The 13,110-nt window shown below is 61.1% G+C and overlaps 2 protein-coding genes across 2 annotated transcripts in view; both read left to right on the top strand.

Moving 5' to 3' along the window:
- GRIN2D (glutamate ionotropic receptor NMDA type subunit 2D) overlaps window positions 1-5,171 on the top strand; it is a 36,337-nt gene extending 31,166 nt beyond the window's left edge. Inside the window, exons 10-12 of the mRNA XM_039244796.1 lie at window positions 2,007-2,194; window positions 2,422-2,654; window positions 2,813-5,171. Coding sequence (XP_039100727.1) covers window positions 2,007-2,194; window positions 2,422-2,654; window positions 2,813-4,153 — 1,762 coding nt within the window. The 3' untranslated portion in view covers window positions 4,154-5,171. The remainder of the gene's footprint in view (window positions 1-2,006; window positions 2,195-2,421; window positions 2,655-2,812) is intronic.
- Window positions 5,172-6,297: 1,126 nt separating this feature from the next.
- On the top strand, window positions 6,298-12,539 carry GRWD1 (glutamate rich WD repeat containing 1). Its single transcript, XM_039244220.1, has 7 exons — window positions 6,298-6,496; window positions 6,703-6,820; window positions 6,972-7,134; window positions 9,284-9,497; window positions 9,631-9,773; window positions 10,084-10,281; window positions 11,589-12,539. The coding sequence occupies exons 1-7, from the start codon at window positions 6,310-6,312 to the stop codon at window positions 11,904-11,906; spliced, it is 1,341 nt and encodes a 446-aa protein (XP_039100151.1). The 5' UTR covers window positions 6,298-6,309; the 3' UTR covers window positions 11,907-12,539.
- The last annotated feature ends 571 nt before the right edge of the window (window positions 12,540-13,110 follow it).

Below are 13,110 nucleotides of genomic sequence, written 5' to 3'. Positions count from 1 at the left end.
AGGCATCTATACGCTCATGTGTGAGACGTAGAGAGGGCTTTACTGTTGATTTGGCTTAGCTGGTTAAGCATCAGACTCTTGGTTTCGGTTCAGGTCATGATCTTGTGTTTCATGGGTTCGAGCCCCGCAACAGGCTCCGTGCTGATGGTGCGGAGCCTGCTTGGGATTCTCCTCTTTCCCTTTCTCTCTTTCCCTCCTGTGCGTGCATTATCTCTCTCTCTCAAAATAAAGAAACTTAAAAAAAAAAAAAAATTTGGGGACACAGAGGCATTTACATCAACAGATAGGCAGACAACTCCCAAAATTCCTTTGCCTTCCCAACAAATCGGCATCCAGCCACATGCCTTGATTGCTCGTTTCCCCCATACTTGTGCTGTCCAATACTCTTCCAATTTAAATTAATTAAAATTGGGTGCCTGGGTGGCTCAGTCAGTGAAGCGTCGGACTACAGCTCAGGTCATGACCTTGAGGTTTGTGAGTTCGAGCTCTGCATCAGGCTCTGTGCTGATGGCTCAGAGCCTGGAGACTGCTTCGGATTCACGGTCTCCCTCTGGCTCTCTCTCTGCCTTTCCGTGCCCCTGCTCTGTCTGTCTGTCTCTCTCTCAAAATAAATCAACATTAAAAAAATATTTTTAGGGGTGCCTGGGTGGCTCAGTCAGTTGAGCGTCAGACTTCGGCTCAGGTCATGTTCTCATGGTTTTTGGGTTCTAGCCCTGTTTTTGGCTTTGTGCTGACAGCTCAGAGCCTGGAGCCTGCTTCGGATTCTGTGTCTCCCTCTCTCTCTGACCCTCCCCTGCTCACACTGTCTCTCTCTCTCAGAAATAAATAAAAACATTAAAAAATTTTTTAATGTTTTTTAAATAAAAAATTAATATGGAGGGGCATCTGGGTGGCTGAGTCTGTTGAGCATCCGGACTCTTGATTTCAGCTCTGGTCGTGATCCCAGGGTGATAGGATCCAGCTCTGAGTCCAGCTCCTGGCTGAGCATGGAGGCTGCTTAAGATTCTGTGTCTCTCCCTCTGCCCCTCTCCCCCACTTGCACTCTCTCTCTCTCTCTCTAAAATAAGTTTTAAAAAATTAACATGGAACGATGCTGTATATGGGCTTCTACAACTTTTTTTTTTTCCTTTTCTTTTTTTCCCTCATGGATATGCCCTGGGCATCTTGACGTCAGATCATAGGCACAAATCTTGCTTCACAGAATAGAATATAGTTAAACAGCATGGACCTCTTTATCCACTCATCTATGCGTCCCACAAATATTTACAGCCCGCGGGGATGTGCCAGGAACTGTGCTGAGTCACAGCTTTAAGAGCAGAAGCTGGGATTCATCGGATAGTCACGGAAGTCCGTGTCCGATGGCAGCAGTTGTGACAGAAGGGACACGGGGCACATGCGCCGCAGTGTATTCCTCTGTGAGCGGGAGTCTCTCTCCCTGTTTGTCTTCCTATCAAGGTTTAGAAATCGGGGGCCTTGTGGCAGAACGCAAGCAAAGTAAGGTGTGCGTCTCGGCCTGCATTTCCCATCTGAGCAATGGAGATAACAGTTTCCACCTCGCAGGAGCGCTGAGAGGGACTGAACGAGTTATTACAGCCGATGGAACGGCGCCTGGCATGATACAAGCGATCGTTAGCGTTATTATGACTTAGGAGTCCCCTGTCTGAGCCTCAGCCCGTTCATAGAATGCAGGAGTATCCAGAACCTTCTCTGGAGGGCCGCAGTTATCTCAGTAACAGGCATAGCTCACATGTCTCCAGCACTTTCTTTGCACCAAGCATCGTTACCTTTGCGGCAACCTTGGAAGGGAGGTATTGCAATTATCCCCATTTTGCAGCTTCAAAGGGAGGCACCAGGAGATGCAGTGGCTTGCTCAGGAGCTCACCATCAGTCAGGGTGTGGAGTAATTGGAGGCTATTAGGGGTGAGAGGGGGTTCGGGGTGGCTGTGAGGACATCTGGGTGGGACTGACCCTGCCTTTCATGCCCCCTGCCCCCCCTCAACCCCCAGGAAGCTGGACGCCTTCATCTATGATGCGGCTGTGCTCAACTACATGGCCCGAAAGGATGAAGGCTGCAAGCTGGTCACCATTGGCTCGGGCAAGGTCTTTGCCACAACGGGCTATGGCATCGCCTTGCACAAGGGCTCTCGCTGGAAGCGGCCGATCGACCTGGCGCTGCTGCAGTTCCTGGGGGACGGTGCGGCTGCGCACAGGGATGCCGGGGGGGGGGGGGGGGGGGGGGGGGGGGTGGAGCCGCCAAGAGCCCTGGGTCCTGGGCTCAGGAGGGGAGGAGGATCAGGACACCAGGGTCTGAGGTTGGAGAGGGTTGGGCACCTAGGCTCTTCTGTCCGAGAAGAGGGTCCTCGGACGGTGGCCGTGGAAGTTGACCTAGGTGCCCCACCCTCCCCCGCCCCCTTTCTCCAGACGAGATCGAGATGCTGGAGCGGCTGTGGCTGTCCGGGATCTGCCACAATGACAAAATCGAGGTGATGAGCAGTAAGCTGGACATCGACAACATGGCAGGTGTCTTCTACATGCTCCTGGTGGCCATGGGCCTCTCCCTGCTTGTCTTCGCCTGGGAGCACCTGGTGTACTGGCGTCTGCGGCACTGCCTGGGGCCCACCCACCGCATGGACTTCCTGCTGGCCTTCTCCCGGGTACGGGGAGGGGAGAGGGAGGCAGGCGGGGACGCCTCCGAGTGGGAGAGACTTGGGTCGAGGTGCCGGACAGGTGGGAGGGCTGGAGGGGAGGAGGGCGGTCCCCGGCCTTCGCCCGTTGACCCTGCTTCTCTCGCGGTGCCCCCTCTCCCCCGCAGGGCATGTACAGCTGCTGCAGCGCGGAGGCCGCCCCGCCGCCGGCCAAGCCCCCGCCGCCGCCGCCGCCGCAGCCGCTGCCCAGCCCCGCGTACCCGGCGGCGCGGCCCCCGCCCGGCCCGGCGCCTTTCGTGCCCCGGGAGCGCGCGGCGGTGGACCGCTGGCGCCGCGCCAAAGGTGCCGGGCCGCCGGGGGGCGCGGGCCTGGCCGACGGCTTCCACCGCTACTACGGCCCCATCGAGCCGCAGGGCCTGGGGGTGGGCGAGGCGCGCGCGGCGCCGCGGGGCGCCGCGGGGCGCCCGCTGTCCCCGCCGGCCGCGCAGCCCCCGCAGAAGCCTCCGCCCTCCTACTTCGCCATCGTGCGCGACAAGGAGCCGGCCGAGCCCCCCTCGGGCGCCTTCCCCGGCTTCCCGTCGCCGCCCGCGCCCCCCGCCGCCTCCGCCGCCGCCGCCGCCGTCGGGCCGCCGCTGTGCCGCCTGGCCTACGAGGACGAGAGCCCGCCGGCGCCCGCGCGCTGGCCGCGCTCCGACCCCGAGAGCCAGCCCCTGCTGGGGCCCGGCGCGGGCGGCGCGGGGGCCGCGGGGGGCGCGGGCGGCGGGGCCCCGGCCGCGCCCCCGCCGTGCCGCGCCGCGCCGCCCCCCTGCCCCTACCTGGACCTCGAGCCGTCGCCGTCGGACTCGGAGGACTCGGAGAGCCTGGGCGGCGCGTCGCTGGGCGGCCTGGAGCCCTGGTGGTTCGCCGACTTCCCCTACCCGTACGCCGAGCGCCTCGGGCCGCCGCCCGGCCGCTACTGGTCGGTCGACAAGCTCGGGGGCTGGCGCGCCGGCAGCTGGGACTACCTGCCCCCGCGCAGCGGTCCGGCCGCCTGGCACTGCCGTCACTGCGCCAGCCTGGAGCTGCTGCCGCCCCCGCGCCATCTCAGCTGCTCGCACGACGGCCTGGACGGCGGCTGGTGGGCGCCGCCGCCCCCGCCCTGGGCCGCAGGGCCCCCGCCCCGCCGCCGAGCCCGCTGCGGCTGCCCGCGGCCGCACCCGCACCGCCCGCGGGCCTCGCACCGCGCGCCCGCCGCCGCCCCGCACCACCACCGGCACCGGCGCGCCGCGGGGGGCTGGGACCTCCCGCCGCCGGCGCCCACCTCGCGCTCGCTCGAGGACCTCAGCTCGTGCCCCCGCGCCGCCCCCGCGCGCAGGCTCACCGGGCCCTCCCGCCACGCGCGCCGCTGCCCGCACGCCACGCACTGGGGGCCGCCGCTGCCCGCCGCGCCCCACCGGAGACACCGGGGCGGGGATCTGGGTACCCGCAGGGGCTCGGCGCACTTCTCCAGCCTCGAGTCCGAGGTATGACGCGGCCCAGGGGGCCCGCCCCCGGCGCCCCCTCGGTCAGCGCAGGCCACGGCCCGAGGGGGCACGCGCCACAGACAGGACCCGCGTGGGTTGGGAAGGAAAAACAACCTGGCCGGACTCCGCCTGGAGCAGCGTCCCGCGCCCCGTCGCTTTGGGGGCACCAAGAGCCGGAAGGGATTTGGCCCTCCCCCAAATCTCACCCAGCCTGAAAGGGAGGGGGCGGGGGTCTCGGAGCCCACTGGAGTTTTTTTTTTTTTTTTAAACCCGACAAGGGCTTTTTAACGTCACCAGATGGGGCGGGAGGTGGGGGGACACGCCACGCCCGCGCCCCACCCCCACGCCCGGGGCCGTGGCCCCCACATCACTGTGCAGCTCCCCGGCCCCAGCCACGCCTCCGGGGAAGCCCGTTTTTAACCTTTCATCCATTGGGACTCAAAACTGTGAGACGCGTTCGCCAAACTGTGACCCCAGACCTTGGCCCCGCCACACAGAAACCCCTGACCCCAGACTGTGACTTCCGACCCCTCAAAATGGTCATCCGACCCCAGACTGTGACCCCTGACCCCAAACTGTGACCCGAATCCCAGACTGTGCCCGGACCCGACTATGACCCTTGACGTCACACCGTGACACATCCTCCTCCTCTGCCCACCCAAGATCGCTTTTCCCAATTTTGACATCGGACACTCCCAACGGAAGCCCCGCCTCCTCCTGTCCTAGCGTTGATTCCCAACAAACATCGGGCCAAAACCTCCCACCCTGTCGCACCTCACTACCAGCCCCATGTGCCACCGGCCACATCCTCTCCAACTCCAGCCCTTATCTGTGACCGTCCCAACGATAACCCAGCAGACCCCCCCCCTCCCCCAAAGCCTCCTTTTCCTAGATCTCCAGCCGGGTCTGGAGCTGGGTTGTGGAGGAGACGGTCTGGGAATCCACACCCACCACCAACCTCCCCTCTCACTCTCCTGTTACACATTGCAGTGTTTGGAATAAACCATGTTTTTATGCCTCCTCAGTCCAAGTGTGAGCTCCGTATTTGTCTCAGCCCCCCCCCCCCCCCCCCCCCCCCCCCCCCCCGCCCCAAACTTCCCTGGAGGAAACAGAAACTGTGAAAAGTCCCACAGAGGAAGAGAGGGCGGAAAGAATTGTATTCAGAACCCAGACCCTGGAGGGAGATGGGAGACAAAGAGCCAGAAAGGGGCTGTGAGAATAGATCCTAAGAAGACTGAGATGGGGCGAGGGGGGACGGAGAGGTAGAGAGAAGGTGGGACAAAGAACTCACGAAAGATCCAGGATCAAAACATTTTAGGATTACGTCTAGGGTCCCATTCCTTTGGTTACCGAAAAAGCTTCTTGCTAGATTCTTAATATCGTGTTCTTGCAAGCGAGGATTCTAGCATATCCCAGCCAATCCACCTATCTCGAATGCCGTTAATCTCACCAATGGGAATCAATGCCTAACATTTCATTATGCCAATTAGCCAAATCTCTGGTGCTGATGAAGGATAAAGAGAGCCAAGGCACTTGCAATAGCGGTCTCCGGAGGGCTGGCTTTATGATTAAATGCTCGCTGACCAGAGCCGCAATGTGAACGCCTGGTTAGGCAATTGACTGCCCCAGGAGGGTAGATTCAACTTACACATAATATCATCCTGTCTACACTAAAGCATTTTGAAGTGAATTAAAGCCATCATAACAAAGAGGGAAGAGGAAACCGATTTTACGGGTCCTCAGGGAGCAAAACCCCAGTCTTCTTGCCAGTAAGAACTCTTATTTGCATACATGAATAATGTAGCGGAAAGGAAGCCTTGGGAGTCAAAGGTGGAAGATGGAGTCGGGGCTCAGAGCTCCTCCTGTAGACGGGGAAAACTGGCCTCGTACAGGACTACAACTCCCAGGAGGCCGTGCCGCTGCTCTGCAGAAAAGCGCCGCAAAGTCACGCGAAGGGTGTATTTTCTCCGAATCCGTAAGCCTCGGTCGCTAGGCGAGGACTCCTTTACCTTAGTTCTCCTTCAGCCTCTCGCCACCGCCCTCTCTGATTGGTGGGGTCGATGGTTTCCAAGGAAACCTGCAGCGGCGCGGGCCTCCGAAGAAGGAAACCGCAATCCGGAAGTGACGTCCTCACTTCGCGCCGGCCGTGCCAGGGTTCGAAGATGGCGGCGCGCAAGGGTAGGCGGCGCACGTGTGGCCCCGGGGAACCCATGGAGGCCGAGTCCAACGACGCAGGGACCGAAGGCCCGCCCCAGGTCTACCTGCCCGGGCGGGGACCGCCGCTGCGCGAAGGAGAGGAGCTGGTCATGGACGAGGAGGCCTACGTGCTGTACCACCGAGCGCAGACTGGTAGGACCAGGGGCACCGGGACTCCTGGGTCCTGAGGAAGAAGGGGACTGGAATCCTGAGTCCTGAGCGGGTCTGGCCCCGAGTGTGCAACGTACAAGGCCCTCTGCGAGAGAAGACTGGGGTCTAAGGCGTGTGGACACCTCACACGCGCCGGGGCTGAGATCTCTGTCCCATTCTAATTTTCCGATCTCTTCTTTTATCCCGAGGCGCCCCCTGTCTTAGCTTCGACATAGTCCGTGATCACCTGGGAGACAACCGGACAGAGCTTCCTCTTACACTTTACCTGTGCGCTGGGACCCAGGCGGAGAGCGCCCAGAGCAACAGGTGAGTGAGATCTGAGGTGTTCCTAGGACCCGGAGGCCGAGCCCCCCGCCCCAGCACCCCCTTCCCCAGGACCTAGAAATCGAGGTTTCCAGCGTCTCCTTCTCTTAAGTATCCTGGCGTGCAGCGCCTCACTCACCCCACTCTTCCCCAGACTGATGATGCTTCGGATGCATAATCTGCATGGGACAAAGCCCCCACCATCGGAGGGCAGCGATGAGGAGGAGGAGGAAGAAGATGAAGAGGATGAAGAAGAGCGGAAACCTCAGCTGGAACTGGCTATGGTGCCACATTATGGCGGCATCAACCGAGTCCGGGTAGATACAGTCCCTGGAACCGACTCTCCATCTCTCACCCTCATTCCCAACCCCGTTGTCCATGCCTTCCAGCTTTTAGAAAATTACCTGGCACATAACCTCTCATACCTTAGCTTATCTCCGTCTAAGCCGCAGTCGTTATTGTCGCTGTGTGCTAGATGCAATAGAGGACTAGTTTCTATGTTCTTCCCTCTTCTGTAAAATGGGGAAGATTACAAAGCTGGTCTGGTGGAGCTGATGTGAGGGTAGAAGGGAATCATACAGTTCTTTCAGGTGCCTAGAGGCAGCACCCGGATGTAGGGTGAGGTAATGTTTTCTGTTACTGCTCAGGCTATATTGTGGGCTATGGGACCGCTTTTGTGTGCTGCTGAGTTCTAGCACCTTACGATCAGGCTGCTGTGTGAATTACAGGAGACAGTGTATTCACGCACTTAGGGCTTTGCTTGGCCCGCAGCCCTTGCCGTGTGTTCCCATTAAAGTATTACCGTGATTCAGGTGTTGTTCTGTGCTCTGGGGATTTCACAGGAAGCAAAAGTTCTCTGGCTTCATGAAACTTACATGCTAGCGGGGAAAGGAACAGGAAAAAATTCGGTAAAAGTGCAGTGCATCCTCGTAGAGAAGAGTAAAAGCAAGATAAGGGAATTAGAATGTTTCTAGACTGGGTTTGCTGTTGTAAATAGTGCGGTCAGGAAAGTACTGTGATGAGGTGCTATTTGAACAGAGACTCTCAGGAAGTGAGGAAATGAGCCAGAGATCTCTGTCGGGAAAGGGTTTAGGGGTAAAGGAAATGCAAGTGCAAAGGCCAGGCCTGGGGCAAACATGGCACGGTTGAGGAATTTCATGGGAAATCGGGGAGACCAATGCATCTACTAGAGCAAATGGACGAGAGGAAGAGTGACAGCAGTTTGGGGGTGGGCACGGTGGAGATGATGGCTTGTGGGGGGCTTATAGGTGGATGTAAGGACTCAGCTTTTACTTGGAGAGTTAAATTGGGAGCTATTGGAGGGTTTAGAGCACAGATCAGTTGGGATCTGACTTGTGTTTTAAAGAAATCCCTCTTTGCTGTGTTGAGAATAGACCGTGGGGAGACCGTCATTCAGGGGAAGGACGACAGGAGTAGCCAGGAGTGACGGCACTAGAGGTAGTGAGAAGGGGTTGGAAGTGATGTGGGGGGCGCCTGGGTGGCTTAGTTGGTTGAGTGTCCGACTTTCGCTTGAGTCATGATCTTGTGGTTCGTGGGTTCGAGCCCCGCGTCGGGCTCTGTGCTGACAGCCAGCTCAGAGCCTGGAACCTATTTCAGAGTCTGTGTCTCCCTCTCTCTCTGACCCTCCCCTGCTCACGCTGTCTCTCTTTCTCCTAGAAATAAATAAAACATTTAAAAAAAAAAAAAAAAGGAAGTGATGTGGGTTCTGAGTGCAGCTAGCACAGGGTGGCTGTGAGGACAAGTCAGTGACTCCTACAGTTCAGGGCCTGAGATGGGGAGCCCTGGGGAGAAGGAGCTTGCAGAGGCGATGAGGAGCTTGGCTTTGGTCGTGGGAAGTTTGAATGGTCAGTGTTGATAGGAGTGTGGAGTTCAGAGAGGTCAGGGCTCGGGGCTACTGTAAACCTTGAGGCCGATCAGGACCCGGCCTGGGACCCACCAGCATGTTCAAGGCTTACAAAGACTGGTAGTCTGGGCCGCCTGGGTGGCTCAGTCGGTAGAGTGTCCCAACTCTTGATCTTGGCTCAGGTCATGATCCCAGGGTCGTGGGGTCGAGCCCTGTGCCGTGCTACACGCTGAGTATGCGCTCTGCCTCTCTCCCCTGCTTGCGCTTTCTCTCAAGAAACAAACAAACAAAAAAAAAACCCGGTAGTCTGAATGCCCTTCCACGGGTTGCTGGAACCCCAGCCCCCGTTCCTGGGCATCTGGAACCGCCTGGGCGTAGCGGCTGCCCGGTGTGGGTGGGAAGTTGTCCCACGGGCCCAGCTGGTCTTGGCGGGCTGTGATTTTTTTTCCCTGCAGAGGTTTCTGGGAGCCTGACTCCCAGCCTTGGGAGGATGGGGGTCCTGAGGACCCGCAGGTCAGGTTCTCGGGCGCCAGGAGCTGTGGCCAGCACCCTGACCCTCGCACCCTTCCTGCCTCCCTCTCCATCCCCCCCCTCCCCTGCAGGTGTCCTGGCTGGGCGAGGAGCCGGTGGCCGCTGTCTGGTCAGAGAAGGGCCAGGTGGAGGTGTTTGCCCTGCGGCGGCTTCTGCAGGCGGTGGATGACCCTCAGGCCCTGGCGACCTTCCTCCGGGATGAGCAGGCCCGGGTGAAGCCCGTCTTTGCCTTCGCGGGCCATATGGGCGAGGGCTTTGCCCTGGACTGGTCGCCCCGTGTGTCTGGTGGGTCCCTGGGGTACAGGGAGTTGGTCCTGGAGGGGCGGGGGCGGAGGGCGAGGGGCCCGTAGGAAGCATGGGTGGAGACTGAAGGGCGGAGCATGAGCTGAGACCAGCTAGTGCCCCGCCCCGTTTCCAGGGCGCCTGCTGACCGGGGACTGTCAGAAGAACATCCACCTCTGGACGCCTACGGATGGCGGGTCCTGGCACGTGGACCAGCGGCCGTTCGTGGGCCACACGCGCTCTGTGGAAGACCTGCAGTGGTCCCCGACTGAGGACACGGTGAGGGATGGCTGGGGTCTGCACTCCTGGGTCTTGTGGGAGGTTCACGAGTTCGAGGCCTGTGTCAGGCTGTGTGCTGACAGCACCGAGCCTGCTTCAGATCCTCTGCCCACCCCCCGCCCCGTCTGCTTCAGATCCTCTGCCCACCCCCCGCCCCGTCTGCCCCTGTTCTCTTGTACTCACTCTCTCTTTCTCAAAAATGAACGTTTAAAAAAATGAAATAAAATGAAGGGTGGCCCAGCAAGTGTCCCCTGGTCCCCAGAGTGGGGTGGCAGGCACACCAGCGTCACTCAGACTCCGCCCTGTCCAGGTGTTCGCCTCTTGTTCTGCCGACGCCTCCATCCGCATCTGGGACATTCGGGCCGCCCCCAGCAAGGCCTGCATGCTCACCACCGCCTCCGCCCATGACGGGGACGTCAACGTCATTAGCTGGAGTCGCCGGGAGCCCTTCCTCCTTAGCGGCGGGGATGACGGGGCCCTCAAGATCTGGGACCTGCGGCAGTTCAAGGTAGCCTCCCAGCGGGACGTCTGGGGCCGGACGAGCCCCTGCTCCCGGCGCCCCTCGGGTTGGCGGGCTTCCTCCCTCAGACGCTTGTCTGTAGCAGAGCTGGGAGGGCCTGCGGGGTGGGGCGCAGACGAGGAAATGGGCTCGGCGAGGGAAGGCTATGGCTGGCCTGGGGTTGCTCGCTCTACCAGCCAGAGAGGTGACAGGGGACAGACGGGGTGGGGTGGCCTCAGAGGCTGTGACCCCCATCTACCCGCTGGAACGCCGTGCAGAGAGCCCCGGGGCCTGGGGCTTCAGAGCCATGGGGAGACTCGTCGTCAGTGGGGTTTGTAGAATCTGCTGAGCATGGGAACCCAGATCGTTCGTTACAAGGGTGGAAACTGAGCACCGGAAGGACAGGAGCAGACAGGACTTTACCACCCAGCTAAGAATTGACTTTGTAGGGCTGAGAGGGGTCCTGGGCAGGAGAACCCGTCTCTCGCTTCCCTGTGGATGGAGCCAGCGCTTCATACGGCTCTGTGCCTGCCCGGGGCCGCCAGGATGTAGTCTTTGTTCCCCTCCTGTAGAGTCAGCCCTCAGGAAGCTTCTAGAAGTGAGTTCTGGCCCCCAAGGAAGGTGTGCGGCCAAGCGGACTGGCCGTTGGGACTTTGGAACCACTTTTCCAATTTAGAAATCTCTTTGCTTTAGGGGCGCCTGGGTGGCTTAGTCGGTTAAGCGTCCGACTTTCGCTTGGGTCATGATCTCGCGGTTTGTGGGTTCAAGCCCCGCGTCGGGCTCTGTGCTGACAGCTAGCTCAGAGCTTGGAGCCTGTTTCGGAGTCTGTGACTCCCTCTCTCTCTGACCCTCCCCTGCTCACGCTCTCTCTCTCTCTCTCTCTCCCAGAAATAAATTTAAAAAAAAAAAAAAAGAAAGAAATCTCTTTGCTTTAATGCAAGTGCTGTTTTTCTTTTCACCGGTGCCCCCCGGAGCCGGGGAGCCCCGCTTCCGCCCTCCTTAAGGCCTTCATGGAATCAGGGCTAGCGCTTGAGAACCCCCCGCTTTTATAGGAAGGGAAAGCTAGGCGAGCCCAGGGAGGATCAGGGCTGGGGATTTTGTGACCCGGAGCTCGCAGGGGGTCCTTTGCAGGGGAAAGCGCAGCTCACAGCGACCCCTGAGACTTACGTCTTCTGTCCCTTTTGGAGAATCGGGGCTTGTGGGGTTCCCAGGGGGCGGAGCTCGGGTGGAGCCCTAGAGCAGGGGAGTGGGGAGGGCTCGGTCTGGGGCGCCCCAGGAGCCCCGTGGCGGGTGCCCTGACCCCCTCCTTCCCACAGTCTGGCTCCCCGGTGGCCACCTTCAAGCAGCACGTGGCCCCCGTGACCTCTGTCGAGTGGCACCCCCAGGACAGTGGCGTGTTCGCGGCCTCGGGCGCAGACAACCAGATCACGCAGTGGGACCTGGCCGTGGAACGGGACCCCGAGGCGGGCGACGCGGAGAGCGACCCTGCCCTGGCAGACCTCCCCCAGCAGCTCCTGTTCGTGCACCAGGGCGAGACGGACCTGAAGGAGCTGCACTGGCACCCGCAGTGCCCCGGGGTCCTGGTCAGCACCGCCCTGTCCGGCTTCACCGTCTTCCGCACCATCAGCGTCTGAGGAGGCCGGCCGTGCCCTCACTCGGGGACCGACTCGGGGACCGAAGGTCGGGCTGGCTCCCCTGGAAGGGCCGCACACGTCCGGACCTGTGTCCCGGCCTCGCCGGGTAGAGGGACGTCATCTGGGCCATGTGCTGCCGTCGCCGTGGCTTCTTGGCCGCGCTGTTCTCGCAGAGGACTCGGTGTGGTCCCTGGACCCGTCTTGCCGAAGGCTGTGCTTTGATCCGTGACTCAGAAAACCCAGTGACCCTTGGCTTTGACTCGGTGTCCCCTCTCTCCAGAACACTTGGCTTCGCCCTGGGACCCCCGCCTGTCCGACGACTCTGGCCTGTTTCCCAGGTGAGCCTGGCGTGGCCTTGTGTCGCCATGGACGCTTTGTAAGCTGCGGACCCGGCCTCGGCTGCCGGCCTCCCCCAGGGGAGCTCGAGCACTTTCCGGGGCGTGGGTTCCCCTAGCAGAACCCGGTGTGGCTCTGTGTGTGCCCGCCGTCGCAGTTGGGCCAGGACTTCCCAGCGGGGACCGCGCGGGTCTGCCCTCCCTCCCGCGGCCCAGGCAGGCGCCACGTGGGAAGGAAGGGCAGGGGCTCCTGACGCAATAAAGAACCAGAATGAGGCCCAATGGGTGTGAGACTCATCATGCTGGTGTCCCGTCTATGAAGAAGCTGGAGGAGGCGGTGGGGGGTGGGGGGGGCAGTCTGGCACCTGGCTGGCCGGAGGCCACTGCGCCGGGAGCGGCCGCGGGGAACCCTGGCTTCGGCGCTCAGCCCATCGTGGGCTGGCGGGATCTGCCTGCCCCAGATTTGACTCCGTGTGGGACTCAGCCTGGGTCTCTGGAGGGCTCCCTCACCTGTGTCCCCCGCTTCTTAAGGCCTCATCTCAGGGAGCCCCCCCCCCATTTCTCTCTCCTGCCGCTGCTGGCCTCGTCTGTGCCTGCGTCTCTCCGCCCCCTCCCCCTCCTGTGCCCGCCACCGAGTCTCCTCTCCAGCAGGCTTGGGCTGCGGCCCAGCCGCCCTGCCTGGCCGCCCTCCCTGGCTCCCCCTCTGCGGCTCTGAGCTGGCCCCGCCCCCCCCCCCCCCCCCCCCCCCCCCCCCCCCCCCCCCCCCCCCCCCGGCTGGGCCTCTGATCCGCCTGTAGACACAGAGGTCGGGCGCTTGCCACAAGGACCCTGGGGCCCAGGACACGCCGCTGCCCCTCGGCGCCCACAGA

This window comes from Hyaena hyaena, unplaced genomic scaffold, assembly GCF_003009895.1.
Source record: "Hyaena hyaena isolate Hyena2069 unplaced genomic scaffold, ASM300989v1 scaffold_9, whole genome shotgun sequence".
Lineage (NCBI taxonomy): Eukaryota > Metazoa > Chordata > Mammalia > Carnivora > Hyaenidae > Hyaena > Hyaena hyaena.
This window is presented reverse-complemented; position numbering and strand designations above follow the sequence as displayed.

What these genes read in the sequence shown, in the direction of transcription:
- GRWD1 (XM_039244220.1), top strand. Translation starts at nt 6,310, where the DNA reads ATGGCGGCGCGCAAGGGTAGGCGGCGCACGTGTGGCCCCGGGGAACCC. An exon ending in GAGAGCGCCCAGAGCAACAG is followed by an intron (nt 6,821 to 6,971) that starts GTGAGTGAGATC and finishes ACTCTTCCCCAG; the next exon opens with ACTGATGATGCTTCGGATGC. An exon ending in CTGGTCGCCCCGTGTGTCTG is followed by an intron (nt 9,498 to 9,630) that starts GTGGGTCCCTGG and finishes CCCCGTTTCCAG; the next exon opens with GGCGCCTGCTGACCGGGGAC.